This window comes from Mus musculus, chromosome 4 (assembly GCF_000001635.26).
Source record: "Mus musculus strain C57BL/6J chromosome 4, GRCm38.p6 C57BL/6J".
Lineage (NCBI taxonomy): Eukaryota > Metazoa > Chordata > Mammalia > Rodentia > Muridae > Mus > Mus musculus.
Window position 1 is genome coordinate 41,184,967 of NC_000070.6, and position 13,696 is coordinate 41,198,662.

The 13,696-nt window shown below is 48.5% G+C and overlaps 2 protein-coding genes across 10 annotated transcripts in view; one reads left to right on the plus strand and one right to left on the minus strand.

Annotated features, from left to right (window-relative positions):
* Ube2r2 (ubiquitin-conjugating enzyme E2R 2) overlaps nt 1–8,404 on the plus strand; it is a 57,350-nt gene extending 48,946 nt beyond the window's left edge. The window contains exons 4-5 of the mRNA NM_026275.4: nt 4,186–4,320; nt 5,639–8,404. Of these exons, the coding sequence (NP_080551.1) occupies nt 4,186–4,320; nt 5,639–5,858 (355 nt within the window). The 3' untranslated portion in view covers nt 5,859–8,404. The remainder of the gene's footprint in view (nt 1–4,185; nt 4,321–5,638) is intronic.
* Nucleotides 8,405–9,346: 942 nt separating this feature from the next.
* Ubap2 (ubiquitin-associated protein 2) overlaps nt 9,347–13,696 on the minus strand; it is an 81,704-nt gene continuing 77,354 nt past the window's right edge. For 8 of the 9 annotated variants that reach the window (XM_006538224.2, XM_006538226.4, XM_006538225.4 and 5 more), the window contains 7 exons: nt 11,764–11,842; nt 11,362–11,567; nt 10,978–11,077; nt 10,780–10,887; nt 10,642–10,706; nt 10,368–10,559; nt 9,347–10,280 (listed from right to left, as the gene is read on the minus strand). In XM_006538224.2, coding sequence (XP_006538287.1) covers nt 10,185–10,280; nt 10,368–10,559; nt 10,642–10,706; nt 10,780–10,887; nt 10,978–11,077; nt 11,362–11,567; nt 11,764–11,842 — 846 coding nt within the window. In that variant the 3' untranslated portion in view covers nt 9,347–10,184. The remainder of the gene's footprint in view (nt 10,281–10,367; nt 10,560–10,641; nt 10,707–10,779; nt 10,888–10,977; nt 11,078–11,361; nt 11,568–11,763; nt 11,843–13,696) is intronic. The other variant, NM_026872.1, reaches the window with a different exon arrangement.

The window sequence follows — 13,696 nt, forward strand, 5'->3', positions numbered from 1 at the left end:
TTAAGAACAAGCTCTGACTGGTGAGATGGTTCAGTGGTTAAGAGCACTGACTGCTCTTCCAGAGGTCCTGAGTTCAAATCCCAGAAACCACATGGTGGCTCACAACCATCTGTAATGAGAAACAAACAAACAAAACCTATGGGCCAGAGTGACCTAGAGGGCCAAAGCAGTAGGGAGAAGAGAAAGGGTGGGGGAAAGAAAGAAAGAGCTCTACTTTCCAAAGGCTATTCGGGTGTGGTTATATGTAAACGGGGGCGGGAGTGGGGGGGAGTGGGACAAAAAAGGCCAGGCTGTTTTGTATTTATTTGTTTGTTTAATTCACTCATTTGTTTATGTATTTATACATTTATTTATTTAGAAACAAGGTCTTACTATGTAATCTTAGCTGACTTGGAACTTGCTGTGTAGTGCAAGCTGGCCTCAAATCAAACATCTCCTTCCTTGCTTCTCTTTTTCCCTTGTACTTTCCTTGGTGTCTCTGTGTGAGACTGGCTTTTGCTCTAGCTTAGACACTGCAGTGTGCTGAGATTTGACACCTGTGCCACCCTCTGTGCCTGCTTTGTGGCTTAGCCAGCTGATTGCTAAAATACAGTTTTTAAAACAAATGTATTTGATTTTAATTCTGCATTTGTGTATCTATCTGTGGGTATGCACACGTGAGCAAAGAGGCCAGACGCTTTAGATCCTGAAGGCTAGAGTTAGCGGCTGTTGTGAGCAGCCTGATGGGAGGTGTGGGTGGTGGGGACTACATACCAAACTCGGTCCTCTAGAAGAACAGTCCATGCCCTTTACAAACACTGAGTCATCTCTCTTGCCCCAAAACATATTTAAGAATTTCTTTTTGCTCTTACTCTCTTGCCTCTTGCTTCTTGCCCCGTGCTCCCCATCTCTCCCCATTCACTTCCTTTCTCTCCACGTGGTCATGGCCTACCTCTACTTCTCTACCCTCTCTCTCTCTCTCTCTCTCTCTCTCTCTGCTTTTCCCTGCCTCTACTGCCCTCTTAACTCCCCTCCTTGCGCCCTAAATAAACTATTCCATACTAAAAAAAAAAAAAAAAAAAGAATTTCTTTTTATAATTTATTTATTCACACACAAACACACACGCACACACCTACACCCCTCCCAAGGATGTTAGCTGAACATGGACAACCGGTACAAGAAGACTAGGCAAACTCATACCAAACCAGGTGGAGGAACATGGTTCCAAGAGCAGGCAAAAGAATCAGAGTTAGCTGACTCCCGCTGTCAGGAGACCCACAAGAGCACCGAGCTACACAGCCACAACCTACACAGAGAACCTAGCACAGATACATGCAGGCTCTGTGATTGTCATGTCAGTCTTTGAGCCTCTGTAAGCCCTGCTTAGTTGGACAGAGTGGTGGCACACACCTTTAACCTCAGTGCTCTGGAGGCAGAGGCAGCTGGATCTTGGTGAGTTTGAGGCCATCTTGGTCTACATAATACATGTGTAGCCAGCACTATACAGTAAGACCAGGGTCTTCCTACGTAGCTCTGGCTATCCTAGAACTTACTATGTAGACCTATAGAATGTTGCTTCTATGGGCCATGTTCTCCTAGACTCCTTGACCCCTCTGGCTCCCATAATTTCTTCTCCCCCACTTCCATGGGGTTCCCGACGGGAGGAACCCTGTGGAGACCTCCAACCTGGGCTCTCTCCACTTAATGTTTGACTGAGTCTGTGCATCACTCCCATCAGCTGCCAAGGAGCCTCTTGGATGACAGTTAGGCAAGGCGCCAATCTCTGAGTCTATAAAGATGTCACTAGGAATCATTTAACTGCTTTTTGTTTTGTTCTCCTAGCCTAGGTCTCTGGGCTGTCCAGACAGGGTAGGGCATCGGCTTCCTCTCGTGGGGTGGGCCTCAAAGAAGACCAGTCATTGGCTGGCCACTCCTATAAGTTCTGTGCCACCTTTACCTCAGCACAGCTGCAGAAAGAACAAATTGTAGCTTGAAGGTTTTGTGGCTGGGTTGATGTCCCAGGCCCTCCACTGGAAGCCTTGGTTACAGAAGATGGCCAGTTCAGGCTCCGTACCCTCCTTTACTAGGAATCCTCCATGGGGTCACTCTCATAGATTCCAGGGAGTTTCCACAGCACCCCCAAATGCTCTCCAGTTCCAGCAATCCCTCCTTGTACTCTCTCCTTCTATGCACCCCTCCCCCCACCCTGATTTTTCTATTTCCTTCCTCACCCGCAAAGTCTGTTCTGTTTTTCCCTCCCAGGGAGATGCATTCGTCTCCTCTAGAGCCCAGCGTGTTACTTAGCTAGCCTCTCTGGGTCTGTGGCTTGTAGGGTGTTTCCCTTTACCATGCAGCTCATAGCCACTTACAGATGAGTAGTACATTCCATGTTTGTCTTTCTGGGTCTGGGTTACCTCACTCAGGTAGAAAAGGTTATCTTTTCTAGTCCCATTCATTTGCCTGCAAATTTCATGATGTCATTTTCTTAGCAGCTGAGTAGTAAGTACTCCATTGTATAAATGCATCACATGTTCTTTATCCCTCAGCTCACAGACATCTAGGTGGTTTCCAGTTTCTGGCTATTATGAATAAAGCTGCTATGAACATAGTTGAGCAAGTGTCCTTGTGGTAAGATGGAGCCCCAAAAGTGGTATAGTTGGGTCTTGAGGTAGATCTATTCCCAATTTTCTGAGGAACTGCCAAATTGATTTCTAGAGTGTCCCCTTGCTCCACACCCTTGCCAGCATAAGCTGCCACTTGTGTTTCTGATCTTAGCCATTCTGACAGGTAAAAGATGGAATCTTTTGATTTGCATTTCCCTGATGGCTAAGGATATTGGAACATTTCTTTAAGTGCTTCTTAGCCATTTGGGATTCTTGTATTGAGAGTTCTGTTTACATCTGTATCCCACAATTGGATAATATGGTTGTTGATACCTAGTTTCTTGAGTTCTCTATATGTGTTGGATATTGGCTCTATGTTGGATGTGGAGTTAGTGAAAATCTTTTCTATTCTGTAGGCTGCCATTTTGTCCTATTGAAAGTGTCTTTTATCTCATAGAAAGAAGCTTTTCAGTTTCATGAGGTCCCATTTATTGTTTTTTCCCCCCCTTTGGTTTTATAAAACAGGGTTTCTCTGTGTAGCCCTGGCTGACCTGGAACTCACTCTGTAGACCAGGCTGGACTCGAACTCAGAGATCTGCCTGCCTCTGCTGGGATTAAAGGCATGTGCCACCACGCCCAGCTGAGGTCCCATTTATTGTTGATTTCAGTGCCTGCTCTATTGATGTTCTGTTCAGGATGTTGTCTCCCGAGCCAATGTGTATCTGACTTTATGTTAGGTCTTTAATCCGCTTAGACTTGAGTTTTGTACTATGTGATAGGTGTGGGTCTCTTCGCATTCTTGTACACGTAGACACGCAGTTAGAGCAGCACCATTTGATCTCTGAGTGTGTCTTTGTTGAATGGGTATTTTTTGTTTCTTGGTTTCTGTTATTTGTGGCCTGTGTTGAGCTGCGAGGGGTGGGGGTGTAGTGTCTCCACCTGAGTTCAGGGCTCTGATCCAGCAAAGAGGCTCTGCCTGACTTGGCCTAAGACACAGTGAAAAGGAAAGGAGGAGAGGGATTGGGGAGAGTCAGTGTGATGACACAGTGGTCATGCATGGGTGGCTTACCTGGAGTTCTGGCAGCTGAAGTGGCTTCTGGTCCTAAAGAATAATTAAAAAAAAAAAAAATGACATTTACGGGGCAGGAGAGATGGCTTAGAGGTTAAGAGCACTGACTGCTCTACCTGAGGTCTTGAGTTCAAATCCCAGCAACCACATGGTGGCTCACAACCATCTTCTGGTATGTCTGAGGAGAGCAACAGTGCACTCACATCAATCAATCAATCCTTTTTTTTAAAGACATGTACTGTGTGTATATTTATGCGCCGTGTCCTGTAAGTGGTATAAAGTATAAAGCACTTTGTGGGGAGATCTCCTCCTGTCCTCTTCATCTCCGTGATCAAACTCAGGTCATCCGCACCTTTACCTGCTGGGACATCTCACTGGCCCTAAAACCAAAGTTGTATAATCCATTTTCCATAATAGGTCATATTTGTATTCATATTTGTATGAGAAATATTTTAAGGGAGACTGATGTCTTAAAGCCTGTGCTGTTGGACAGTGGGGACTGACTTTAACAGTGAACCTTCTCTCCTTCTCAGGACTATCCTGTTAAGTGTGATCTCACTGCTTAATGAGCCCAACACCTTTTCTCCAGCCAATGTGGATGCTTCAGTCATGTTCAGGAAATGGAGGGACAGCAAAGGAAAAGACAAGGAATATGCTGAGATCATTAGGTAAGGCAGACCATGTACACTCTGGAACTAAAGGATTCAAGTCAGACTTCAATAATCGGTTTACTTTAAAACAGTTTCTCAATTATATTTACGGAGTAACCTAATGAATTTAGCTATTGCAAGAGAACCCCAACAGAAACAAGACACAGTAAAAAATTCACTGGACAGGATAGCAGACCTTCTCTTCTGGGTTTGTTTTGGTTGTCGTGTGTGTGTGTGTGTGTGTGTGTGTGTGTGTGTGTGTGTGTGTGTGTGTGTGTGTGTGGTAGTGGGGGGGGGTGCAGTTTAAACCAGGCTAGCCTTGAACACAGAGATCGAGCCTCTGCCTCCCAGGTCCTAGGATTACAGAGCACATCCCTGTGCCCTGCTTGGTTGTAGTGGTCAGCCGCTGAGCTGAATGAATCAGATGAAGGAGTAAAGGAATAGTTAATGTAAACTATGGAGACTTGTGTTATAGAAGCTACAAGAACATCACTGTGTAAGGCCTGGCAACAAACTGAAGCTTCAGGAAAGTGGTGTTCTTATGTTTTCAGTTTCTCCAATCTCAATGGCTTTGGGTTTTGTACTTTGGCAAGAAAGTTTTACACTTACACAGGCGACATTTTGTTGCAGAGCTGTTACCTGCCAAGCCGGCACAGGATAATGGAAAAGCCTGAGGAAGACAGGGCACATTGTGATGGGAGCCAGGCAGTAGTAGGTGTGAGTAGGATTGCAGGCAGGGTGTGGCTCTGCTGCAAGCTCCTGCCTGGCATTCTGCCCCTACCACCTCAAAAACAATGACATTTGGTGCTCTGGGGGAACCTAGCAGATGACAGGCACTAAAAAGATGCTGGGCCCATAGCTCAGCTGCACAGTGTGTGCTTCCCAGCACCCCTGCAAACCTGAACCTGCACTTAGAAAACAGACCTCACATATAAAACCTCTGTAATCCTTCAACCCTTAGCAAGAGATGGGAGGCAAAAGGCAGAACTTTCAAATGCTTTTGAGCTAGTTAACCTGATTTCTGCAGCAGCGAACAAGAGAGATCTTACCTCAAACAAGGCTGAAGTATTAGGACAAAGCCCCTCCATGACAGGAAGGTATGTGATGAGAGCCGTGGTGTGATGTGGGATATCTGTTCTGTATGGAGTGTGAACCGTGAGTCACAGGGAATCTGATGATGCTCAGTTATAAGACTGTCTTCAAAACAGCGCCTTAACCCAAGTGTGATGGCTTTCCTAATAATCCCAGCACTGAGGAAACGAAGGTGGAGCAGTGTGGGTAGTGTGAGACCCTCTCAAAACAGACCTATAAACCTTTCCTGTGTTGTCCTGTGCAGGAAACAGGTCTCAGCCACTAAAGCTGAGGCGGAGAAGGATGGAGTGAAGGTCCCCACAACCCTGGCAGAATACTGCATCAAAACTAAAGTGCCTTCCAATGACAACAGCTCAGATTTGCTTTATGACGACTTGTATGACGACGACATTGATGATGAAGATGAAGAGGAAGAAGATGCCGACTGTTATGATGATGATGATTCTGGAAATGAGGAGTCGTGACATGTTCCTTCAGTGCCCCTGTACTGCCCTGACGTCTCAGGCCAAAGGGAGGGAGCAAGTGGGGATCTACAGTGGCCACTCAGCAAAAACTTACTCCCGGGGCGGGGAAGCAAACAGCCCCTGCTGACCCTTTGCGGATCTCAGTTTGCTCCTTTTATGGACCTTTACTGGAGAGAGTTCCCTCCACAGAATGTCTGAAGTCTTGCATTCTTTCCCTTCCATCACTGTATTGATTCTTTTTTAAAAACAGCCACCACCCCTCAAACTCCCACCTCACCTCATCTCTGCAGAATGTTCACAGCAAAACACCTTTGTCTGTTTTTAGATTCTTGAAGAATTAGTCTGTTCAAGACATTGTGTTTAAAGCTGGGAGCCCACTGGGAGTCCACAAGTGCTGCATATATTGGGTAGCAAAAGAAAATGGGAAAAAAAGAAAAAAAAAAAACAACAAAACCAAAAAAAAATAAAATAAAAAAATAAAAATAAAAAAAGCCCACAAAACAAACTTAAAAAAAAAAAAAAGCCAATTTGCCAAGGGTTAGCTGCTCCTTTCCATTAGCGTGTGTGCATCTGTTCAGCCCCGTGGTGGTGAGTTTTGTTTCTTTCCCTTCCTAAGGCTGGGCTGCGGTGGGCATCAGGGACTTACTCTCGCTAAGTCTGATGAAATGTGCTGCCTCAGTGACACCATCCCAACATGGAGGCTGCAGCTACTCTGAGGAGCTATCAGATTTTGTTTTTTGGAATTGATTGGGATCTGAAAGCCTGAAATAAATATTCATACTTTACATAGAACCGAGCACTTGGTTGCTATTTATTTTAAAGGTGGGATAACTTTTTCCACCAGAAAGTGGGGGAGGGGAGGTGGTTAGTGTGTGTGCGTTCCTGGTTCTGAAACCACAGAAGGCCTATCCCAGTGTTGGCTGATGCCTCGGGGGAAGGAAGAGTGAGGGCTGCGGCGGGAGGATGCAGCCCAGGTACTCATAAGAGGGTTGATTTAAGTAGCCACTTTAATTACTCAGTGTTAGTCCTACATGCATGGGTTAAGATTGTGCTGTCTTTGAGCTGCGTATCTTGATAGTGACAACTGTGGATGTGTGCAGCTTGGGACTGGTCCTTTTCCTCACTGGAGATGATCTGGACTTCTTGTACTTTGGCCAAGGAGTGCAAGCAGAAATGGTGTGCGGAGCTTCCCCTGGCCCCAGCTGACTCCAGGCAGCCTTGTTTCCTGGGTGTCAGTCACACGTGGCTCCCCCAAGCCTGAGCTCCGGTAGCTTCATCCTAGACTTGAAAGAGGGTTTTGTTTAGCAAACTGTCTAAGTAAAGCCAGACTTCAAGGATAGGGCTTAAGATTCGTGTGTGCCAGGGTCACAGCTCGGAACCAAAGGGCAGAGGGAAACTGGGAAGGACTGACCCTCTGGTTAAGTAGACAGACCATGCTTCCTCCTCTCATGGTTCCCTTTCCTTTCTGATCTCAGGGTTTTCATTCTCTCTTCACACTCCTGAACGAATGCTATTTCCCTGGCTTCAAAAGTTCGGTCTGTTATCAAATGAGAATGTTTAGTGGTGAACAGTGAAATTTAGTGAGTTTACAGTCAGGGCTGTACCTGAGTCTCCTGACTCAGGAACACAGTAAAGAGACATTTCGAGTTTGTTGCTCCCAGATAGCCTGCAGATAGATGTACAGCCAAATCCTCTCTGATCCTCCTTCCCCAGTGCCCACCTGCCTACCACTGAAAGTTCAATAGCCAGTTGTTTGGCCTTACTCTCTTGGCACCCTAAAACTAACCCTTTCCATACTAAAGCACCCCAGTCAAGGGCAGGTTAGGCACCTGGCCAGTGGGAGGCCCCGCTGGCCTGTGGTGCGTGTTAACTCGGAGGCAGAGAGGCAAGAGGAAGTGGGCCTCAGCCTGTGGTGGGGGTGGTCAGTTCCAAGGCTGTGTGGACTTAGGCAGCCCAGATGCTGCAGTCTAAACTGAGTTAACATGCACACACTTAGGTCCCTGAACACCTGTCCTGTGGGAAAAGCCTTGAGTGCATTAATTTTCCCTTTTGGGAATAGATAGTTTTGGGGTGCAAGTAGAAGTTTTGAGCAGTTGTGCTGTTTGCCTGGTGTGAGATGAACGTGACTCCTCTGGGTCTATCCAGGCCTCGCTGAGTGCGTGCTCTTTATCCTGATCCCACTGTTGCCCCTCCCTCTCCGTCGCCCGGCTTTCTCATTCTAGAACTCTCTTAACCACACTACGTTTGTAATCACTTCTCCCTCCTGGCCTGGCCACCATTTGCTGGGTCCCTCGTGTTTGATCCTGGCCACTGGAAGGGGAATTGCCCCCTCCCCAGCCCTCATCAACCAGGTTTACATTTACAACTTTAAAAGATTCAGATGCAATTTCAACTGAAACCAGCAGACATCCTGACCTTACTAGTTTTCTTAGTTTTCATTGTAGATGGTTTTTCAGTTTAACGAATGAGAAGTTTATCTGATGCTTTTTGTTGGCTTCCCCTTTAGTGGTTTGTCTCTTTCTGCCCACCTGTCTAATAAAACTGTGAAATAAAAAATACCTGTATTGCTATTTCCCCATGGATCGACCCTAGCCCCTTGCTAGTTAAAAAATACATCTCATTACCTTAATAATTCTCAGGTCTCCGCTAGAAAGTTAAAGGCACTCCTTGGGCTCCACTGACCTTTTCTTAGAAACTAACTACTCTCAGCCATACTTTCTTTTAAGATAGAAGGTTAAGGGCAAGGACATTTGTTTAATTTGCCTGACGGGTGTTGCCCACCCTGTGCCAACAGAGCTCACCTTGTGCTCATAGTCCAGCAAGAGCATGGCGAGCAGCAGCACCGTGACTCAGTCTGCACACTCAGGTGGCAGAAGAAGGCGCAAGGAGAAAACGGGGGCCCGTTTCAGTCAGATGCTTGCCTTAACTATGGGTCAAAACCTTTAAGTGTCTGATGGCTTGATCACTAACTATGCCGTGATCACCAATTCTCCCCCAAAACGTTGAGACCATTAAAGAACTGCTTTTTAAAAAAGTGTCCCACATATAGATATGTCCAGTCTCAAACTCAGTAAACCCCTGCCTACCTAAGGAGCCCACCTAAAACATCCTGAATGAGGCACGCACACTCTTCTTTCCTCTAGCCTGGTCTCACACAGTGGAGCTGGAGAGCCCCAACACTTCAGGGTACTGAATATTCCCTGCCCCCAACCTCTGACTTAACCAACAGCCACAGGCAGTGGTAGGACAGGTGACTGTCAGCGGCAGCTCTCCAGCTCTGAGTCTGGGCACTCGGCTTCTTCCCAGACTAGGCAGGTGGGGTTTGGACAGCACTATCTCAGCACTCTGTTCTCTGGGCCCATGAACTTGACTATTGACTAGGCCCAGCTTAGGCCCTGAAGAAAGAAGGGAACAGCAATTCAAGTGACCCTCCCTGTGAGGCAGTGCCTCTCCCAAGCCACCCCCTTAGCCAGAACACGGAGACCAAGAATGCTCTCAGGATTTTATTAGGTGGAGTTTGGGTGAGAGAAAACCCTGAAACAGCTGTCCACCTGGCTCAGGACAACTGGGATGGGGGAGCCTTTGATTGCAGACAGGCTTTCACTGAGATGGATGGAAGCAGATCTTTGATTTCTTTATAAGGGAGCTGACTGGCTGCACATCTCTGAGACCTAGTGCAGATTTTGTTTTTAAATGTTGGTTAGAAAGACAAGTCCCCAGAGCAGGACCAGACCCAAAGCGGAAGCCCTGCTGTGCGCAGACGGACAGGCTTCTGCTGTGCGCAGACGGACAGGCTTCTGCTGGACAGGGGTTATTTCTTCTGTTTCCAGATTAAGATTTGTTAGAAGAGGGACCATGACAAATGACAGAAGGATCAGTTTTTCAAACACAAGGATGAAGTAATTACAGAGGAGAAAACATAATGGTTCACAGGGAATGAGATAAGTCGTGATTCTTCATTGGTACTGACCTGGCCCCAAACCACCAGTCCTTCAGTGGCACACCCAGCAGCCCACTGAGCTGGGGCCACATGGAAGATCTGAAGGCAGAGGGGTCGGAGTGGGGCCTACTTGGCTATGGTAAGGGTGTCTGGACTGGGAGCACACACTTGTGTGCTACCCGTGACCACAGCCCAGCTCCTCCAGGCTTGTATCACATTTACAAGTACATACATAAATACATTACACACAGCAGAGGGTCTGGGAGGCAGGCTTCCCACAGGGCTCAGCTGACAGTTGTCTCAGGATCCCAGCAAGGGCACGGGGCTCCAGGAAGGTGCTCCATGTGTTCCCTCCTGCCCAGAGCCCACCCCCTCCTTTTCAGGGTCTAGTTTGTCCAGTATGGAGCGCTGCCGTAGGTGGGTTTGGAGGCTTGAGACTTGGGCTGAAGGGAGCTGGGCTGGCTGCGCTGACCAGAGCCGCTCTGAGGAGGAAGAGGAGAAAAGGCTATAAAGGCTGGAACAGAACCCCAGGCCCCACGTGGGGAGGCTGCCTCCATCACTGCGCTCACCGGGGCATCCTGCTGTAGGTGGTGGTGCAACAGCTGGGAGTGGGGCTGCTGGTGGGCCGGCATGATGTGCAGGAACGGGGCAGGCGCGTAGCCGGGGGCCGCTGCAGGGGCCAGGGGCCCGGTGGAGCCCAAGGCAGACGGCAGGCTGAATGGTGGAGGAGTCCCGGCATGAAATCCCTGCTTGTCAAAAGTCTGTAGGATAAAGATGGCAATGCCGTCAGGTTGAACTGCACTCTTCGCCCATCTAACTGTGCCCACCTTTGTGCGACCTCACCTGTGTCTTGTTGTAGACGGAACCAGTCATATCAGGTAAGCCAGTGCCTGAAGATACTGACACTCCTAGGAAAAAAAACAGCTGTCACACAGGAGACTACTACTCCAGGTTCCAGTCCCGGAGAGGAGCTGACATTACCTTTGCCAGGCCCAGAACCAGTCGACTTGTTTGGTGCCTGAGATGATCCACCATAGCCACCCTTGGTGTAGTCTCCTGCTGCCGTCCCCTGGGTCAAATCGTCATAACCTAGGATGACAGGGCACAAGAGGCATGTGTGGGCTAAGCAGGTCTCTCTGAGCATGTGCCGCTCAGTACTGGGAGTGATGCAGTCCTTACCTGTGCTGTAAGCGTGCTGCCCATAGCCACTGGCCTGCTGGAAAGGGGTCGGGGGAGTGCTGAGGGCCACACCGTGCTGCTTCGCTGAGGTTGGAGGGACCTGATTGGACAAACAGGCGAGGTTTGAGTGTAAGAATAATGCAAAGAGGAGATCAGCCTTGGCTTGAGCGTCAGGCAAAAATAAGTCAGAACGCAGAGAACCACTAGTTTCCTAAGTGCAATCCATGATGAATCTAAAGGAGCTGGGAAATACAATCTGACCCCTGAACCAAGGCTGGCTGCAACTCAATGGGCTCGTGGCTGCATCATCTGCTGCTGATAGATGCTGGAAAACATCCCCAAAGTTTCAACTTTTGAAGAACCCATAGCCCAGGAAATACTCACAAACATAGTAGGCCCATACTGGAAGGCACTGGGCACGCCTGTGTAGTAGGGGAGGCCGGTATAGCTGTAGCCAGGTGGCAGACCAGGATTCAAAAAGGGCTGCTGGGCCGTGTGGTGGGTCTGAGACTGGCTCTGCTGGGCCTGAGCTGGGGTCGTTGGAGGTGCAGGGGATGCAGAGTCTCCTCGGCCAAACTTTGTGACGTCACCTAGAAGAACAACGACCCTTGTATTACCAGGGGAAAGGCCAGGCTAGCTGTTACAAACAGGAATAGCTCATACTGCCAGCTCAAGTACTCACACCTTCAAAGACTGCCTCAGCCCGCCTCATCCACCTTCTGGCCTCCTGTGGCTAGACAGGACAGCCCATCACCTCCCCAACTCTTGCCCGCTGAGCCAACTAACCTGAATATGGATTATTAGCTAGATTCCCATCTCGGCTGGCAAGGGCTGTGGGTGCTGCAAAGGGAATTCCATAGTAATCCTAGGAAAGACCAAGGAGACTCACTGAGCAATGGTCTCACCCCATCCCCAGAGAGCAGATCCAGGTGGCAGAACATGTATGCACACTCTGGGTGATGCCACACTCCCAGAACAGGCAGCTGTCCAGAGAGCTGCATGTATGACAGTACCCTGGGTGTGTGCAGCTCAGAACCTCTGCTTTAGCTGACAGCATGTGGGCAGATTGCCAAACCCTAATGCCTGAACCAGACACAATCAATCTCACAACTCTTTTCACAGCACATACGGAGACTTGGTAAATGCTACAGGCCAAACCAACTGTACTGGTCCTTACTGAGTGAGAGACTAAAGGAACAGCCATGGGAATGGTAAAAGAGGCCAAGCCTAAGAGACTTAAAGAGGGGCAGAAAGCAATGCTAGGCAGGCATAAGACCATGGGTCTAGCTTCTGCCAACTCCTTTAGCTACAGCAACAGAGCTAAATGGCAGGGGAGAATGGCAGGTACAACAGTGCAAACACAGGCCACCAAAGCTGCACTCTGGAGGAAGAAACTCTGCCCTGGCCCTCACCACCCAGGGCCCTGGGCCGTCTGAGCTGAGTCACGCTAGTCAAGAACACATAGCTGGGAATGGCTCTCACATTCCTTAGGCTGCAGGTCTAGGCAAACTCCAAGAAAACATGGAATCCTCAGCCAGAATTCTAAGAGGCAAAAAGAACTAGCCAAATGACAAGGAACTTGCAGGGACTAGCTGGAGACAAAGGAGACTAGTAGGAAGGAGGCCCACAAGGGAGCACCTTCACAGACAAGGAAATCCAAAGGCAGCAGTTTAGCCCCAAAGAAAGGCTAAACACGACCCAAGAAAAAATGTAAAGCTTGTTTCCACTGCGGACTCTCTAAAGATGTCCTCTAAGATATAACTTTTAAAACAGAAAAGGGAGAGGCTGGAGAAATGGCTCAGTGGTTAAAAAAGCTGGGTGCTCTTCCAGTAACCTATGTGGCGGCTTACAACTGTGACACTTCAGCTGCAGGGATACGATGGCTTCTGTCCTGTGGTTAGGCACACAATGGTGCATCTGCAGAAATCCTAGCCCAACTTGTATACCCAGAAAATCCAAGGAAAAGGAGACTCATGGTATGGGTGGAGAGGCAAGAAAAGCCCCTAAGGACAGATGCAGCTGTGAGTGTCACTTCAGGCTATCTTGGATGCTACCCAGGGGTCCTTCTACATCCTGTTAGACTCAACAGACCCTCAGCCAGCCTCTCCCTCAGACAGGACTCCACTCGATCAAGTGGAGGCGCTACCTGCAGCGGCTCACTCTGGGCGGCCTGGCAGAAGACAAGGAACCCAGCAACAGGAGTGGGTGTAGGCAAGAAGTAGGCACGACAGCAAGCACAGGCAGCCCGTGCCCGGGCAGTCACATCCTCTGAGAACATCAAAGACCACATTCTGTGTCTGTGACTGACAGATTCCCTACAAAGTATAAGGCTGAGACTGTCTACCTAGAGGGCACTCTTGCTTGTGTGGAGATGGCCTGCCCCTGCTTCCTTGCTTCTCATCTCACGGTGGCTTTCCCACAGTATCCATTACTTTATTCCTAGGCCCAGGGTCAGAGGACAGACAACCCTGGACGAGGTGAAGTAGTAGCAGCACTTGGGCCAGCATTCTTGTAAGTAAGGGCGAAGGCTAGACCCAGATGATACTTTATAAAGTCAGCCAGGGTACGCTGCTCCTCCTCCTAGGGCAGAACAGCAATGCTCTCCTCGTGAATGCAGCCCTGTGCCCAAGCATGAGAGGAAGACAGTATGACATTTCCAGGCACAACTCACAAGTCTTAGATTGTATGATAAGTTTGTTCTCAGAATGTAGCCTAGTCT